The 19,117-nt window shown below is 39.8% G+C and overlaps 1 protein-coding gene across 7 annotated transcripts in view; it reads right to left on the bottom strand.

Moving 5' to 3' along the window:
• LOC113579192 (receptor tyrosine-protein kinase erbB-4-like) overlaps positions 1 to 19,117 on the bottom strand; it is a 127,620-nt gene that overhangs the window by 28,562 nt on the left and 79,941 nt on the right. For all 7 annotated transcript variants that reach the window (XM_035534817.2, XM_035534819.2, XM_035534820.2 and 4 more), the window contains 9 exons: positions 12,923 to 13,057; positions 11,894 to 11,959; positions 10,572 to 10,690; positions 9,720 to 9,861; positions 9,405 to 9,518; positions 8,294 to 8,420; positions 7,664 to 7,737; positions 6,109 to 6,199; positions 971 to 1,170 (listed from right to left, as the gene is read on the bottom strand). In XM_035534817.2, coding sequence (XP_035390710.2) covers positions 971 to 1,170; positions 6,109 to 6,199; positions 7,664 to 7,737; positions 8,294 to 8,420; positions 9,405 to 9,518; positions 9,720 to 9,861; positions 10,572 to 10,690; positions 11,894 to 11,959; positions 12,923 to 13,057 — 1,068 coding nt within the window. The remainder of the gene's footprint in view (positions 1 to 970; positions 1,171 to 6,108; positions 6,200 to 7,663; positions 7,738 to 8,293; positions 8,421 to 9,404; positions 9,519 to 9,719; positions 9,862 to 10,571; positions 10,691 to 11,893; positions 11,960 to 12,922; positions 13,058 to 19,117) is intronic.

The following is a 19,117-nucleotide window of genomic DNA, read 5'->3' as shown; positions in this document are numbered from 1 at the left end:
GGAAAAAACTTGAATGATTGTGATCGGCGATCACTTAAACGTGGTGAAATCAAATCATAGAAAAACAACAGTAGAACTCAGGGATATGATTAATAGTGAAGGTAAGAGCATTTCCACATGCACAATGTGAAGGGAACTCAAGGGATTGGGACTAAACAGCTGTGTAGCCTTAAGAAAACCACTTGTCAGTGAGGCTAACCAGCAAAAATGGCTTCAATTTGTTAGGGAGCATAAAGATTGGACTCTGGAGCAATGGAAGAAGGTCATGTGGTCTGATGAGTCCAGATTTACCCTGTCCCAGAGTGATGTGCACATCAGGGTAAGAAGAGAGGTGGCTAAAGTGATGCACCCATCGTGCCTATTGCCCACTGTAAAAGCCTGTTGGGGCAGTGCAATGAGCTGGGGTTGCTGCAGTTGGTCAGGTCTATGTTCAGCAACGTTACGTGCCCAAATAATGAGGTCTGCTGACTAACTGAATATACTGAATGACCAGGTTATTCTATCAATAGATTTTTTCGTCCTTGATGGCATGGGCATATTCCAAGATCACAATGCCAGGATTCAGTGGGCTCGAATTGTGAAAGTGTGGTTCAGGGAGCATGAGACATCATTTTCACACATGGATTGGCCACCACAGAGTCCAAACCTGAACCCCACTGAGAATCTTTGGGATGTGGTGGAGAATTTGCGCAATGGTCCAAATCTCCCATCATAAATACAAGATCTTGGAGAAACATTAATGCAATTTATTTCTGGACAGAAATAAATGTTGTGACATTGCAGAAGCTTGTGGAAATGATGCCACAGCGAATGTGTGCCATAATCAAAGCTAAAGGTGGTCCAATGAAATATTAGCATGTGTGACCGTTTTTTTTGGCCAGGTAGTGTATATACTAATGAATAAAAAACTGAGGACAAAAAGAGACAGACGGGATCAAACACCTTAGTTACAAGGGCCAAGTTCACTCACCACACTCTCGTGGGTCCTTGTTGCTCTTGAGCAGGGCCCTCTGGCCCATGGTGCGGAACAGGCCAGTCCAGTTGATGGTGTTATAATAGCAGAGCTGGCTATTGTTGGTGATGTAGACATTGCCAGCGCTGATCTCCTGCAGGGACTGGAACTGTAGTGAGGAGATCCAGCGCTGCTTCAGGATCAGCAGAGAGATCCCACTGAGAAGGAGCAAACAGGGGACATGAGAAGGGGGAGATAATTATTCCAGCACTGGTCTTACCTGGGGAGATTAGTTTTTTTTAGCTGAGAAACATGTTCTATAGCCATTTTACTATAATTTATTGGCAATGCTGTGCTGCTCCTTTTATGGAATTGTGCTGCTCCCAGCAAAATGACAAGTTTCCAAAAACAAATGGACAAATAAAGTGTAACTTTCTTTAGAAGGTTTTAACAGCAAAGTTAGCAAGTTTTAGCCTGTGCTAGCAATTCACATTATTATTGGCTTTCTGCTGGGCACATGACTGATCACATGACTTATGTAGCATGAGAAAACTGCATTAGGAATGAATCTCCAGTGTCACCCCTACTGCACCTAGTTTTAAAGGACAATTTTGGTAGTAATCCCAAGTGAAGCATAAAAATGAATGTGACTATTTAAAGTTGAACTCCTCCCTTTGCAAATTTAACACATTTGATACTTTCTGATGACAAACAAATGCATTTCATCAAACATAACTGAAAATAACAAAATAAATGGAAAATATATACACTCTTTTTAATCTGACAGGATCATGATATGGAACCCAGTTATAAAGCCAGAATATTAATCAAAGGAACCCTTTCACTGCATCAAAGGGGCCATTTGAAGAGAAGGCAGGAGGAAGCCTGAACAGAACAAACTGCTTCATTAGTATGATCAGCGCCAGGACGGCGAGTGCTGCTCTTTGCTTTCCAAGCTGCTCTGGAGAAGAGCCAGAACACCTTTGGGAGGTCTAAAGCAGGACCCAGTGGGACAAGATTCACATGGCATGGCCTATTGGTTATGCAGCATAAATCTACACTGAATGAACTAAGGAAATGAAGCCCGACTAGCTCGGAATGATCTGTTATAGCCAATAATACCACACATTCATCCAATTCTAAATTGTAGTGAAGTATATAAACTTTCCAGAGAAACAGGATGTTTTAGACAGAGGTCCTTTTTCAACTCTGCAAGCAGAGTGCTTCTAAATCTATTTCCATTAATATGGAGTTGGTAGTTATAACAGCTTCCACTATACTGGCAAGGATTTCTACAGGATTTTGACTTGTGTCTGTGGGAATTTTTGCCCATTCATCCAGAAGACCATTTGTGATGTCAGGCACTGATGTTGGACGAGAGAGCCTGGCTTGTGATCTCTGTTGTAGTCCATCCCAAAGATGTCCGATGAGGTTGAGGTCAGGGCTCTTGAACACCAAACTCACATAACTGTGCCTTTATGGACCTTGCTTTGTGCACTGAGGCACAGTAATACTTGAACAGAAAAAAAGGGTCTTCCCCAAACTGCTTCCATAAAGTTTGAAACATACAGTTGTCCAAAATGTCTTGGTATGCGGAAACATTAAAATTTTCCTTCACTGAAACTAAGGTGCCTAGGCCAAGCTCTGAAAAACAACCCCATTATTCCTCCTCCACCAAACATTACAGTTGGCACAATGCTGTCAAGTAGGTAATGATCTCCTGGCTTTCACCAAACCCAGACTTGTCCATCAGACTGCCAAATAGAGAAGTGTGATTCATCACTCCTCAGAACATGTTTCCACTGCTCCAGAATCCAGTAATGGTTTGCTTTACACCAATCCATCCAACACTTGGCATTAAGCTTGGTAATGTAAGGCTTACATGTAACTTCTCAGCCATGCCATGAAGCTTGGCCATGGCATGCTGGTGCAGTTTCTTTGCTGATATTAATGCATGAGGAGATTTGGAATGCTACAGGTAATGAGCACTCAGCGAGCCCGCTCAGTAACTTTATGTTGTCTTCCACTTTGTGGCTAAGTTGCTGTGGTTTCTAAATGCTTCAGTAATTTTTCAGTAATACAAACTCACAGTTGATCATGGAATATCTGTAACTGACTTGCAACACTGACTTACACTGACCTATTACAGTACCATGCTGCATCAGTGAGCTCTTTAGAACAACCCATTCATTCATAAATGTTTTTGAATGCAAACTACATAGCTAGGTTCATAGCTAGAGTCTTGGGAACCAAGACTCAATGAAACCATTGAGAACCCACACCCAATTAACCCAAGCACCAAGCTCAACACCAGAGCTGCTGACCTGAGATCGAAGATCATGGCTAAGCTTCACCAAGGCCAAATGAAATATCCGAAAGACTATTTGAGATGTGAATGCAGCAATACTGATTATTACTATTGTGACCATTACTGAGACCAACCAACTGATATACACCACTGCAACAATGATACCTGAGATGCTTGGCTACAAAGAACAGTATCCTCTGTGGAGGAGGTTGGAGGCCAACATAAGGGCAACACAGAAAGAAGTTAGCCAGCGATCTGAAATACAAAAAGGTGTGATGAAGGTACCCAAGAATTACAATAAACTGTCTTAGGAGACTGCCAAGCAAAGATTAAAAGCTCCGGCTGCCCACATGCAGAGAACTAGAAGCCAGGAAAATAAACAGGATGTTCTTTCAGGAGGCATTCAAAGTGTACACTCCACGGTAAAAACATGAGGCCCAGTCTCCCAAAGCTGGGGACTGAACAATGCTGGAAAAGCATATGGGAGAAGCAGGCATCACAAAGCAATAATACCCAGTAGTTATTGAACCTAAGAGCAGACTTTAGAAGCTCTCTGAACAGGAGCCAGTAACCATCACACTAGCAGACATCCAAGAAAGGGTCCCTATTATGAAGAGATGGACAGCTCCGGGCCATGACATGGTCCATGCATATTGACTGAAGAAACTAACTGTGCTCCATAAGCACCTGGACGCACAAATGAACCAGCTTCCAACTGTTGGAGCCCACACTGAATGGTTAACAAAGTCTTGATCCTGAAAAATTGAGCTGTTCCAGCCAAGTATTGGCCGTTAACCTGCCTCTGCACAGCATTGAAGCTCCTGTCAGGCTTCACTGTGTCTAAAATAAGTAGGTACATAGCTAAATACATGAGCAGGGCCCAGAAAGACATTGGCAAGAACACCAGAGGAGCCAAGCACCAGGTACTGGTAAACAGTCATCAAGACTGTAAGAGCAGATTGACCAACATGTGTGCCTTCTGGCTTGACAACTAGAAAGCCTATGATTCAATGTCCTAAATATGAATCCTGGAATGCTTGAGGCTGTTTAACATCAACATGACTCTATGAGCCTTCATCAATAACTCAGTGAGGCTGTGAAAGACAACCCTACTTCGGACCAATAGCACAAGTCACCATCAAGTGTGAGACTGAGGGGGTTCTGCAGATACTTCAACCCCTCAGTGAAATCATCACCAAGAGTTGCTATGGAACTGAGCAACCATCAGCTACCTCCTCTACATGGATGACTTCAAACTGTATGCCAGAAGTGAATGAGACATCAATTCACTAATCCATCTCACAAGGACAAACAGCAACATCAGAATGTTATTCAAACTGGATAAGTGTGGTCAAATGGTTACAAGGAGAGAGAAGGCAATTAGAACTGAGGGGATCATACTACCAGTAGGTAATGTAACAGATGTTGAGGGCAGCTTGAAGTACCTTTGAATCCCACAAGAAAATGGGAATCATGAAGAGGCCACAAGGAAAAAGCTACAGCCAACCACCTACAAAGAGTGAGGTAAGTTCTGAGAAGTCAGCTGAATGGAAAGAACAAGATTTAGACTATCAATGCTCTAAACTGGACAAAGGAGGAGATAGAAGCTACTGACATCAAAACAAGGAAACTGCTCACAATACATGGAGGGTTTCATCCCAATTCCAGCACTCTGAGACTATACACTAAGCAGAAGAGATCCAAAAGTACACCAGGAAGATGACCCCAAGTGATGAGGTGTTTAGTGAGTACCCCAGACAGCAGAAACCTGAGGAGGATCGGAATGAGGATCAGGAGGAACCATCATAGCAGGATAAACCTGCATGGTATATACCACCAGCAAATTTTAGAAGTCTCTGATATGAAAAAAAAAAATCCTACCAATGGCTGGAAAAGGCAGGATTGAAAGACAGCATGGAGGCACCAATCATGGCAGCATAAGAACAAGCTCTGAATACAAGATTATTAGAGGCTGGGATCTACCACACCAAACATGACCCCAGATGCAGGCTATGCAAAGATGCTCCTAAGACAATCGGGGGCACATAACAGTGGGATGCAAGATGCTAGCAGGCAGAGTGTATATGGACCATCATAACCAAGTGGCTGGCATAGTATACATCTATGCTGAGTATGGGCTGGAAGTTCTGAGGTCAAAGTAGTATTCAACCCCAAAGGTGGTGGAGAATGACCAAGCTAAAATCCTGTGGGACTTCTAGATACAGACAGACAAAATGATAATGGATAACCAATCAGACATAGTAGTGATGGATAAGCAGTAGATAGATGTATCCTAATCCTAATCAACAGCAACATCGGGAACAAAGGCTTCGAGAAGAGCTAGAAAAATATGTGGAAGGTGAAGGCAACAGTGGGGTGAGCCCCGGTGGGCTGTGATCCCCATACTATGCAGTTCCCCTCAAGCTCCCAGGCCTCTGAAAGAGGACCTGAGACAGGACAGGACAAAAGAAGACAGAACAGGACAGGATAAGACAAGACAAGACTTTATTGATCTTGAGGGAAATCGCTGTGTACAGTATCACAGTAACATGCATATTGCACAAGAGACAGTAGGGACAAATAACTTACTAAAACATATAAGAGGGTGGGGGGACATCCAAGAAATAAAACCGGGGGTACCTGGGGCTGTGAGCCATAAGATGGGGGAGTAACTCCAACAGATGCCAGAAATGACAACATTGACCTCATTCTAGAACAGAGAAAGTGCTTCACTGCACCCTCAAACTCCCAGGCTGAAGTGTGAGGAGATAAAGGTATCAATGCCCAATGCCCAATAGAAGCATGAGACAAGGAGAAATAAAGAGAAAGAGAGTGGTGGATACTTTACCTATATAGAGATCTTCCCCCAATAGTAACAAGGTTCGAAAAGACGCCAAAGTTTGTCATGTTCTCCGGCCATGATTGGATGTTCAAGTAGCCTGAGACAAAATAAACACACACACACACACACACACACACACACACACACACACACACACACACACACACACACACACACACACACACAGAAATAAAACAAAAAACAAATTAAATCTGACTGAAAATGTATGCTTTATCACTCAACAATTTTTATAGATGTTATAGTTTATAGTGATCCTATTTATGACCACAAAACATACATTCACAATGTTACATTTTTACTCTCTTTGTTCTGTTTTTTTTTTTTTATTTTTTTTTTTTCTCTATGTATGTGACAAATAAACCGAACTTGAACTAGTTTATAGTGATCCTATTTATGACCACAAAACATACATTCACAATGTTACATTTTTACTCTCTTTGTTCTGTCTCTTTCTCTGTCTCTCTCTCTCGCTCTCGCTCTCTTCTTTCTCTCTCTCTCTCTCTCTCTCTCTTTATATATATATATATAAAGAGAGAGAGAGAGAGAGTGAGAGAGAGAGAGAAAAGCCCATGTTATTTTATACATTTGACATTCTCAACCCCTGACATTATTTAATAGAGACTTTTCTAATGCCCTAAAGTAGATTAAAATAAGACTTCTGCATTTTTCAATCTAATCCTTATTCACGATGCATAATTTTTTGCACTGAGAACAAACCCTTTTGCTCAAAACATGCTCATAAAAGAAGCTTAAAGGCAGTTGTAAAAGTTTTGCAGCAACTCTCCTTAGGCCTCCATTTTACCATGAGCTTCAAGTCAACAGGTTTTTCCATTCTTTATCTAAGTACAGGTTAAGCAGGTTAAAAGTGACTTTCTGTGTTAAAAACCACTGGAATATCCGTTTAAGGGTAAAACAAGCATCAATACAGCAGGCACTTATAACAGTAGTTTTGCATGGATAAAATTAAAGCAGCCTTTTAATTTTACTGGAATTCGTGAACTACACAGAAGATCATTACTTGTGAAGAAAAATTACATTAAGGAAGTATGTATATGTCACACTAGTTGAAACAGGAGTTTTATTGTCATCAGCCATTATTTCTCAGGAGGTGCATGCGGTAATGATCAACAGTGTTGTCTGTAAATGGAGAAAGCAGGACCTCGGGAATAGGCTCAGTGCTCTTTCTTCCTGCCAGCACTTTTCATTATGAAGGGACCGTTTCACTTCATTAGCTATTTGGCACACTCATGGCCTGGGTGGGAAGTGACAAAATGCTTTAATATGGGGGATGCTCCATTGTTGTGCACGCTGTTATAGTTTGTCACGCAGACGAATATTTTCTGTCACAAAAAGCGTAAAATGCAGCATGATGAACATGCAAAAACTGGAGGGTCTGTTAAATGAAGAAACGATAGATTGCACTGATTCATAAGTTCGAAGCGTGCATGCATGACTCCCACACAGAAACATGAGGCAGGGTAGTGCTCGTTATCTGTTTGAAGAGGATGTAATATAAACAGAAAGTATGGTGGCATCTCACCTGTTACCTCCTTGACTGTGTGGAACACGTTCAGGTGCTCTGGGTCCAGGGCAGAGATACTGTGGTACATGTCTCTGGCATAGGCGAGGAGATGAAAGGTTAAAAAAAGCTATAGCTCCTCTGTGTGTGTGTGTGTGTGTGTGTGTGTGTGTGTGTGTGTGTGTGTGTGTGCGTGTGTGTGTACACGTGCATGCATATATGTGTGTGTGTTTGTGTCGGATAATTATTCAGCAGGTAAATGATGAAGGGTGCTTGAGTGGAGCAGCAGTCAGCTTGGCTGAAACAAACTTGAGCTTGACTGTCACTAGTAACCATAAAGATTCCTTCCTGATACACCACCATTTTCTTGTGGTGGGTTGGCTTAACTAACTATTACCACAGCACAGGACTACATAAGCAATAGTGTATACTTGGGCAAAACCTCAAGTTTTAAGGTTTGAACTACAAAACCCTTAGGGCCTACACTTTTATATGTCGTCTGCTGACAGAGTCTACCACACTTTGGGAAAGCACACATATGTACTGTAATTTGTGAAGATTTGTGTGCTGAAAAATGGATGGCAGTGTGCAAACAAAACTTAAGGAGAATAAACATGCAGTAAGGTTCTGAGGGAGATGACAAATTCTCACCCCTTGATCCCGGTGATGAGGAAGATCAGATTTCCGTTGATCTTGGTGCAGTTGACAAACTTGTCAATGTTACTGGAGTCCACAGTCTGGGCCATCTGTAAGCTGCCTGTACCAATGCCATCGCACACTGAAATACAGACACAGCCCAAGAAAACACAACACAGACTTATGTAACCAAAAAAAAACCCCATCTTTGGTCATCTCAAGTCAGCAAGACAGACATGACCAAAGCAAACACAACATAGGCTTATATAACTGGGAGAAAACATCATTGGTTATGTGAAGTCAGCAAGGTAAAAGCATTAAAAAAAGTTCATGGTTGTTCTGGGTGCCTCATAGCTCACTGTATTTTTTTCTGAACTAACATTTACATTTACAGCATTTGTCAGACGCCCTTATCCAGAGCGACTTACAAAATTGCTTTGTCATTTACTCATACAATGCATCGTAGCCAGTACAGTAGGTTATAGTTCAAGATACTATTGAACTAGAATACTGTTGAAATACAGGGATCAATGCTGATGCCTAGAAGTGCAAAACAAATATAAGCTCTATAACAGACAACAATAAGTGCAAGAAACAATACCCTACAATAAGTACTAGGGTTACCCTATATAGGTGCAAGATCAGTGATCATTTAAATATTCCACAAACAGAGGTGTCTTCATCTGTGTTTGACTGTATTTGACTAACAGCAAGTTGTGTTGTTTGAACTGAAAAAAAGTTTAATGATTGTAGCTAATAAACATAAAGAAACAATAATGCACAAATAATTGAGTGCAACCTGTAATAAGTATTATTGATTAGCTGATATAGCTTAATGTGATTATATACATAATTATTTTCACTTACGTCTTTGACAAGGTCTCTCAAATGACAACAGTTTGTTATAACATACCATAATTGCTAAAACAAGCCCCCTTATTACAGGTTAGGTGATTCATATGAGTCTAACAGCTTTTATTTGGTACACCACAGTAATACGTACACTAGTAATTTGAACAATTCATTCCCAAACATAATCATCTTTATCTGTTTGGTAGAAAGGACATTAATGTGCGTGTCTGTGTGTGCCTGAATATTAAAATCACACTGGCTGTTGGAGTTTCACCTTTAGGACATATGTCAGTGCACGGGATGCACATCTTGACGCGGTTCTCCTCCACCTCCATCTTGTTGCTGGGGCAGGCCCGCACACAGGAGCTGTGGTCCACCACAAAGTTATCTGTGGGGAGAGCACACAACAGGGCTTTGCAGTTTGAAACGCATCACACTTACAGCACCACACTTCATACATCCATGTTAAATGATTTGGAAATGAATAATGTTGATTATTCACAGCTCACTTTATTTCCAAAATCTCAAAATGATGGAAATAATTTTTTTTGCCTTCAAAGACAGGCATGATGGCTATGGTGAGACTCACGTGGGCATTTCTTGACACAGAAGGCTCCGTAAGTGTATTTGGCTTTGGGGTTGTGCTCCAGCTGAAAGGTGGTTGGGTTGTAGACAAAAGGCTGAGGACACTGGGTCACACAGGCACCACTGTCATTGAAGCTGGTGCAGGCCTGAGAAGTGAAGCAGGGACAGTGTTACTTTTCCTGAGGCCTGGGTAGGCAGTTCATTAAAAACCACTCTAAGCTAGTCGCAATTATAATTAAAACTTTCTGTTACCAATGCCTACAAAGCATGTGGGTTAGTTCATCCCTGGAAGTATCAACAAAATTGCAGCAATGGATCCAAGTCAGTGCACCAAGGGGTGAAATGGCACTCAAATTAAAACTCAACATATGATGCACAATATCAAGACTTGAAAGGGACAATAACCAGATATATTGAAAATGTGTGAGGTTTGGGAACAATATGTGAGCACCAACACATTCCACTGAAATTATCAAACAAATACACAACTTTCGCAGACCATAGTAATTCAGTAATGATACATTAGGGGCATTTGAGAAAGTTCAGTACCTAAATCCATGAAAAGTTAAAACATACATCTCTAGGACTTACCATCCATATACATAAAACCACTGAAATGCTATCAAGCTCCTCCATCAACAACATGGATTGTATTACTTTGAATTGCTATAACGAAGTGAGTTATTGAGGCAGGTTGGCAGGTCTGAAATTACTGCCCAAAAACCACTGCTGAAACCAAGAGATCAGGGCTACAAAGACTGTGAACCCACTGAAGTTACCACCACAAGCTACACTGCATCAGTCAAGGAGCTGGTTATTTCACTGTGGCATGAGTGTGGTGTAAATGGTGACCCACAAAGCAGTCTGTCTCTTTGGGTCCAGAGCAGCCTCCAGCACACTCCCGATGGCAGCAGTCACTGACGTAGGGCCCAAAGCAGCGGCCGTCACACTGTTCAGCACACACCGTCTTCGTCACTAGGCAACACACACACAGTTTATATTATAATAAAATCACACCCAAATGTGGAAAGTGCTAGGAGGAGGTGAGAAGCACCAATATTCATTTTGAAAACTACAGAAATATTATAAATCATTTCAATGTCATTTTCCGTACTATTCTTGGGTAGTCTGCCTTTGAGACAGGTGGTCGTTTACTGACTGTGACACTGACTGTGACATAACTCTTAATTACTGAGATTAGCTGAAAAGTGTCCGCTGTACAGGGCAAGGCTTAGCCTGCTCTGGAGAACCTGGTCCACTATGGCCCTAACACACAGGGCCAAAGCTTCACAACAGTCAAACAAAGTGCATCTCCGCCAGTCAGCACGAGCCTGACCCAGCAGTCTCCTGCAATTACTGTAACTGTTTAAGTACAGTGTGTTGGCAGCACGGACCCAAGCCAGGGGGGCCTGTATGGATTTGGAACCTTCTGCCAGCCTGAACGCGACTCCCAAAGTCCCTGTGTAATTATCGCCCATGCAGTGAGCTGAACCGTCCTCACTGAGTTCACTGAAGGAACAGAGACTGTGACAGGAAGGACTCTCCCTCCAGCCAGGGGTTGGAGTTCCCCTCTGCACCAGCGTGTGGGCGGAGGAGACAATAAGAGAGAGGAGGCCTTACGCTCTTTAGCAGGACCACTGCCAAGTGGCTGTCTGCTCCCCCCTCTCCCCTTCCACAGCCATGCAGGCGTGAAGGCAGGGCTGTGAGGGAGGCCCATTCATTCACACAGCTAGTAGAGTTTACTGGGGTACAAGGTACAAAAGGCCTCGTTCACATCTTCAGAGAAGGCAAGTTGCTTTTGACACCAGTCACGTAATATGGTAAAGTACTGCAGTGTCTGCATTTTTTTTTCTTTTTCATTTATATGATTTCATATGTCTTACTAATAACATTTTGTGAAAAGCTGTAGCACATTTAAACGAGCCATAAGCACCCTGCTTCATTCTGGTGGTTAAGGTTAGCTCACTGTAGTTGTTACGCTATTACTGTTTTAGTGCCAAATCTTCAAAATCTGTCGTATTAGCTATAGTAATAATATATAGTCACTGATGGGGAAGTGACCCCAAAAGATGAAATCTGCTGTAAACTAAAACTGTTTCATACTGTAATTCTAATGTGAACTGATACAGGTTTCATACTGTAGTTCTAATGTGAACTGATACCGGCATAAGCACTCACAGCTCTGACACTGATCCTCCTGGTGACCCCAGCACCGTCCGTTACAGGATCGATGACATCGTCTGCCTGAGAAATCAAAGTCAGTTTCACAAGACATAGATGTATTTTGCAGTAAGTGCATACACATATTTAAAATTTGGAACATTTACTTTTGGGTTTCTAGGGTACCTTTTGCCAATGCAGTAATACTGATAATGCAACAATTGGAACACTGAATTAGTTTGGCTGTAGCAGAAGGAGTACTAGGTATGTAGAAGTACAAAGCAATAAAAGGCAACAAAGTCAAAGCACTATTGTAAGTTGCTCTGGATACATGCTAGATTCTGAAATGTAAATGTAAATGCAAGGTATCAGGGCAACCAACATGGACCAACATATCCTCTAGAAAATGAGCAAACAAAAATGGGCATTATCTCAGTCAGTCTTGTTTGAAATGTATGCCCAGCAAAAGCAAGAATGTTAAGGGTTTCTCCCATTTCTCCCAGTAGACTGACAAACCATCTCATTGAAGTGTAGTCTACTCCTCCTAGGAGGTATTTACAACTGCAGCTTCCTTTTGGCAAATGTTTACATGGGTGCTAAATAGGACAGGACAAAAGCTTTGCCCCCTTTTCATTTTTAGTGTTTTCTCCCATAATCTTGTCTTAGGTGTCTAATCGATTGCTTAGTAATTAGGAGCCCAACGGACTGTATGTTTAAATAAACCTTTGCATTTAGTAATGAGTAATTGTTTTTTGACAGATTTCTGTTTGGACACACACACACACACACACACACACACACACACACACACTTTAAAGCGACTTCCCCTCCACTTATTTCTCTTTCCCTTCCAAATCGTTACAACGAACATCAAGGCAGCTAGCTTTCATTCCAACTAGCTTTGTCTAGTTGGCCAACCATGGACAGCTTCAATAATCACACATACCTCAGAGCAAAAGATGCTAATTTCGTACCATTTGGCTGAATTATCCGCCTGTGCATTTTAACAGTAATAAAGAAGATGCACGGGCTCTGTAAGGTACGCACATGAAATGCCGCTGTAGTTGGAAGGAACCACAAGCAGCTCAGCGTGGGGGTTCTTCATGATGTCCTGCCAGTGAATGGTGTCCGCATGGCAAAGGAACTTGTTTTGGTCCACGTATACTCCACCATGTAGAATTTCTGATAGGGAAAATCAGAAAACAGTGGATGTAGCGTTTAAAAATGTGTACTCAGATTATATATGAATCATTTAAAAAATGTCCAGAACAGTCATACCTCTGAAATTTAGGCTATGTTGCATAATTCATGCTTTTTCAAATAGATTTACCAAATCTTATGAACATCAGCATGTTTTCAATATAAAAAGAAAAAAGAAAAGGTAAGCTGAATAAATAAAAAATACATTTTGTCGGTGCAGAAAATTACCCCCAGCCAAGCTATATCCCCCAAAAAATGCGCACTATGTTTCAGGATTTTAAAAGCTACATTGGCTGTTTGTCTAATGAGAATTAACATGCTTCATGATAGGTGTCAACAGACAGTTTAATTTGTCCTCATTGTGGGTGGGTGAGTTTGAGTGTCATGACTAACAATAGCAAACTAATGAGAGGGGGATCCTTGATTGGCATATGCCAGGTATTTATAAGAGAAAAAAATATCTTCATGATAGGCCCTTGATTTTTATCAGGATTACTTATCTGTGCCCAATTTATTGCCAACTGTCATTTCTGAGTAATTTTACCTGCTATGGCACGGCTGTATGTACTGTGCATCTCAAGTATATGCAAAAATCCTCACTTCGCACCACACAAGGCTGATTTGTACTATCAACAGGGAATGACACAACACACACACACACACACACACACACACGCACACACACATACACACACACACACACACACACACACACACACACACACACATACATTATTTCCACTACAGTCTCTACATGAGGAACCACCTTTGCATTGTAATTAGACATGCTGTGCAGTGTGTGTGTGTGTGTGTGTGTGTGTGTGTGTGTGTGTGTGTGTGTGTGTTTCTGTATATGTGTGTGTATACCAAGGACATGCATGTTTTCTGATCTCAATTGTAATTTGTACAGCCCAGCTGTGGAAGATTGTGAGGACATTCTCTGCTTATCATTATTTTGATGGCTTACTGTATTGGATTTAATTCTTACTGTCTATGAATAGCATATCAGTGGCAGCACAGATCCATACAGCATCAGAGTAAAGGCTAGTGAAATCAAATCTATTTCTGACCCATAAAGAATCAAGGAAAAGATGTAAACACCACAGTTCAACAAGTGTTGAAATCCCAGGGTCACTTGGAAAACCAGATCTGTATCAGATTTTATGTCTTTATTTTTATTTTTTGGAAACTCCCAAAAAAGTATTTAATTAATAGTTTTCATTAGAGCTGCTAGATGAGTGCTCAGCATATGTAAAAACCTCAAAACTGTTAAAATCAAAAAGCATCTTCATGAAGCTGGTTGAGAGAATGCAGAGAGTGCATGGAATATGGAATTTTAAGAAAATAAAGTGATTCGGGTTAGTTTTTGAGTGATACTATAGGAGACATTTGCATGGGTATGATTTAATTATTTATGAAAAATTTTCTTTGCTAAAAGTTAAAGCACAACAATACGCGACAGGATTAAAAAAAAAAAAAGTAAAATGTCCTTGTCATTAAGTAGTCTGCCCGATGGACAAAAGTATCTTAATATGTACCTCATCATTTAAACCTCAGTGGATTAGACAACTCTCATAATTCTAAGTGTCCAAAAGTCCATATCCAATAATGTGCTTAATCAAGTGAAGTGGTGGCAATAAACAAAGAAAGTCCGATAAAAACTGTGTTTTGTTGCCTTTTGCAAATGAAGTAAATACAGTAAGGTACAACTATGCACTTATGCATTGTTTTGAGATATTAAAGCAGATATATAATTTTGTAGACCTGCTATTTACTTTAGATGAGGAACATTCTCATGTTTCAGCATCCTTCAACATATTTCTTTTCTTAAACGTAAATTAAATGGGTATATTTTAAATCTAATTCACCATAATATCATTTGTCAGCCTTGAAATCATATCCATTGTGTCTCCAGGAGTTTTCAGAGTCAGCTGGGAGGAGATGCTTTAGCATGAAAAATGGGAGTGTTAGTGCAACTGTGGAGTGTGCAGAGATAGAACCCCCTCTTTCCTCAGTGCCCTAAATGGTAATTGTGTTTCAGGCCCCTGATTGCATTTCAGACATCCCAAATCTTATTGTTTCCGAATGAGTCAGGATCAAAAATGCCACAAGCTGAAGGACTATGGGATTCCTCATAACAGAGATAATCTGTTAGACAACATTTTCAATGGTTAAATGTTCAGTGAGGAATCTAATTCTGATTTATTTTACTTGTTTTGAGAGAACCAATTTCATTGTAGATTTAAAAGGTGTGCTGGGTAGTTAGTCAGAACCATCTACTCAGCCTCTTATAGTTGTGTCTTATTATTCAGTTATTAATCTAACTGCATATTATTCAGTAACTACTGTGAATTATTCAGTAATTAAATTGAAACTAATGTATAGGTCATTTTATGCTCTAAAACTACTGTTAGAAAATTCATTTTGTTGCACTTGGGCTATATTTCTGACTTGAAATTTGCAGTTGACTATTAGGACAAAGGAGGAGTGATCTCTGGTCATATATATATATAAAAAAAGAAGCTCAAATGCTTAGCCATAATGATCAGTATGTATATGGGAAAATAGCAAGGGTTTTAAACCAAAGAACAGCATCTCAGTTATGAAGCTTGGGGTGAATCATGTAGTGATGGTGTTTCGCTGGAGAGGGGACTGGTGCAGTTCACAAAACAGATGACATCATGAGGAGGGATGATTATCAAGTAATGAAACTCAAGACATCCACTAAAAAGTTAAACCTTCATTCATACTGGGTCTTCTCACAGGACAGTGATCCTAAGCATTCCCCAAATTTGCAACAAAATCAGCCTGGTTTGTTAGGTGGAATGTGAAAAAGGCCTGTCAGAAGATTGTGGAAGGCTACACCAATCATTTGTTTCTATTGCAATAAAAATACTGCATACAAACTTTGACACATAAAATATATGATAAAAATATAAGAAATAAATCAAATGAAATATAAGAAATTAAAAAAAACCCTCAACTAATCCTCCTTTTTGGCTATTATTTTTCAATTGCTCATAGAAATGAAGTTCATAACTTTATTAAATGGTTAACACATGGAAATATATGGTAACATTTGACTTCAACTGTGTGTGTATGTACATCATGTTATATGCATGTACGTGTTACACTGGAGGCATAGAAATATTTGTGTCACCTGTCTTAGAGTTCTATTATAGTATTGCCATATTTCTGCCTGTCCAGTAATCTGCAAATGAGAAGAAACTCAGCAGGTTTGCATGAGCCACTAAGATGCACTTCTGCTGCTCCCCTGCCAGTACTGTCTCCTGTTCACACTCCAGCATGCAAACAAATCCTCTTGCCATCTAACTGTGGAGGGAGAAGAGCCTGGCTGTGGGAGAAAGTGCAGCACCCAGAAGCCAAGTCTGAGAGTACAGCAGAAGCAAAGCCTCATGGGAGCTAGTAGGAGGGGCTCTTGGGGCATAAATATAAATGGTGCCACATGGAAGGGCTCATCTCATCCAGTAGCTGTACAAACAAACAGAATAAAGTTTTGCTTTTACAGCAACTAAGGCACCTGCTGGATACATTCCTGTCTGCATTATTCTATAGTGCAGCTATGGACAATGGCTGTGACTTAGGTCATAAATGTGCTTAGAATGTTTATTGCTGAGCTATACTTTGATTATGTTTTCACAAAAAAAAAAAAAAAAAGTAAGGAGTAAGGAACTGAGGGTTTACACAAAAACCCCACTAACAATCACTGAATTCCCACATAGGAAAACTCTGCTGACACAGATCTAATTTTTACAAGGAACATTATACAAAGTAAAAAGCCAATTAACACAATACCAAAGCAATGCAATTTGCAGCATTTCTAGTAATTAGAATCATTAATTAAAATAAAATAAATGTCAAATAATAGTGAGTGTTAGATCCAAAAACAATATATTTACAAATGTATTAGTAGTCTATAGAAATTTATTCCAGCTGCACATTCACACCACCTTGAATGGTTTTGGTCACTCTGTTATCTGAAGTTCTTTTTTCAGTGCAGTCAGTAGACTGCAGTATAAAATATATACTGCATACACTAACAATGATCATATTAATAAGCAAAAATTTCCTGGGCCAAACACAATTTATGGAAAGTTATCAGGTATGAGTATTTTAGCATTTCATTAATCTCCAATTTCCTATCATATGTACAGACATACCTCTGTGTACTTGGACCAAAAAGTATATAAACATTCTCTAATGCATGATGCTTTGATTTAATTTATATTTGATGTCTGAGATCATGAGTTCTATATATAGATGATCTGTCTCACATATTACTAGTTGAGCTGAATTCAAATCAACAAAATACATATTCATGGGTGAAGCAACTTTGTGAATGGTCTGTGAATGTGAATGAAAAACTCTGTGAGTGCTATAATTCTATGAGCCTCATCCTGTTCCATGCTCATTTTCGTAAACTTTGATAAGGCTTACAAGGGCAAAGAACATCCCTCAGTAAACAAAGTAATGGTCCTCTATAGCTCTATAATTTCTCATCATATTGTAGCAATGACTTGTGTAATGACTTCTGAGACCATGTTCCAGTAAGGTTTTACAGCTCATAACACAGTTCATTAGGGGCACCCAATTCTTCTACATGATGACTTAACTTGGGTCATCCGTGCCTGGACCCTGTGGCACACTGGAGGATTTCTCACTAACTCCAGTCTCAGAGGTGGCAATTCTGGTTAGCTGCCAGGGGGTCTTGAAAGGAAACGATCACATAATTTCTCATTTCTCATAGGGTGAAATTGATTCGAAATAGAATTAAAATTCAAACAAGTTAGAATTTTTTTTTTCCTTTTTGTAAACACCTTAAAATTCAGGGGTTGTTGTCCTGTTTGCAGACTTATTAACTGATTATTCATGCATGTTTGGGACAGAACTCAGGGCTTGCTGGACTATAAACCCATGGAATCTGCATCTTTCAGCTGGTGTTGTTCTGGTTAATTTTTTGCCTTGTTTTCAGATCCAATAAAAAAAACAAAAAAACAAACTAACAAACAAAAAACAAATGCATTTGCAAGGGAGAAGACACTTAAAAAGATCAAATGGTACATAGTGGTGAAATATTTGTTGCTCATATTCTCTTTCAAGATCTTTTTTCTGGCAGGCTATAGGAAATATTAGGCTACATGGTTTCAAATTATATTTTATATGTATGTATTGCCTACTAAATTTACTCTTTCTGTTTTGTTACAATATTTTTGTATAATATTCTTAATCAAATACAAAGATATAAAGATTTACTAGGTCCTTACAGTATGGATTGAAGAAAGGCTCACTCTCTCCCATTCCATGAACTATGCTAAACAAGAGCACAGTTTCACTGATGCAATGCACCACTCTCACATAGTTCCTGTTGTTTTTTTAATTTTATTTTTTGTTTTGTCTTGTTTTGCTTTTTATTTCTAGAACTAAACTGATGTGTGTAGATTCCATATTGGCCCCTTCCCCAGCATTGCAGTTCACACACCTGCCATGTGTTTCTTTGTTTGGGTTATGTTCTTCACAATTCCACATTGTGTTTTAGTTTTCCTAACCCTTGCTTGGTTTCACCTTTGTCTCATTAGCATTCGATAGTTTGTGTATTTATACTCCTTGTTCCTGTATTTCCTTTCTTGGTCTTTCAATGATCTCCCTGTTGATTCTGTGTGAGTTCTCTCTTGTAATGTGGTTCCGTTAACTTAAGTATATATATATATATATATATATATATATATATATATATATATATATATATATAACCTAAGTATATATATTAAGTAATATATTTAAAAAATAAGTAGAAAAAAATACAACAGAAGTTAACTAGATTTGCTTTTCTTGAAGGAAATATACAGTGCTTAAAAAGAGCTGAAAAAAGGTGGTTGCTATGCCATTGCAACTGTTTGCTGTGGTATTCTACAAGGTGGTTGCTAACCGGTTGCTATGGTGTCCCAGATTCATGCTAGGATGGTGCGAAGTGATTGCTGTGTTTTTGCTAGGTGATTACTATGGTATCCCAGGTGACTGTTA

The sequence above is a fragment of the Electrophorus electricus genome, chromosome 18 (assembly GCF_041902795.1).
Source record: "Electrophorus electricus isolate QZ-2024a chromosome 18, ASM4190279v1, whole genome shotgun sequence".
NCBI classification, from domain to species: domain Eukaryota; kingdom Metazoa; phylum Chordata; class Actinopteri; order Gymnotiformes; family Gymnotidae; genus Electrophorus; species Electrophorus electricus.
This window is presented reverse-complemented; position numbering and strand designations above follow the sequence as displayed.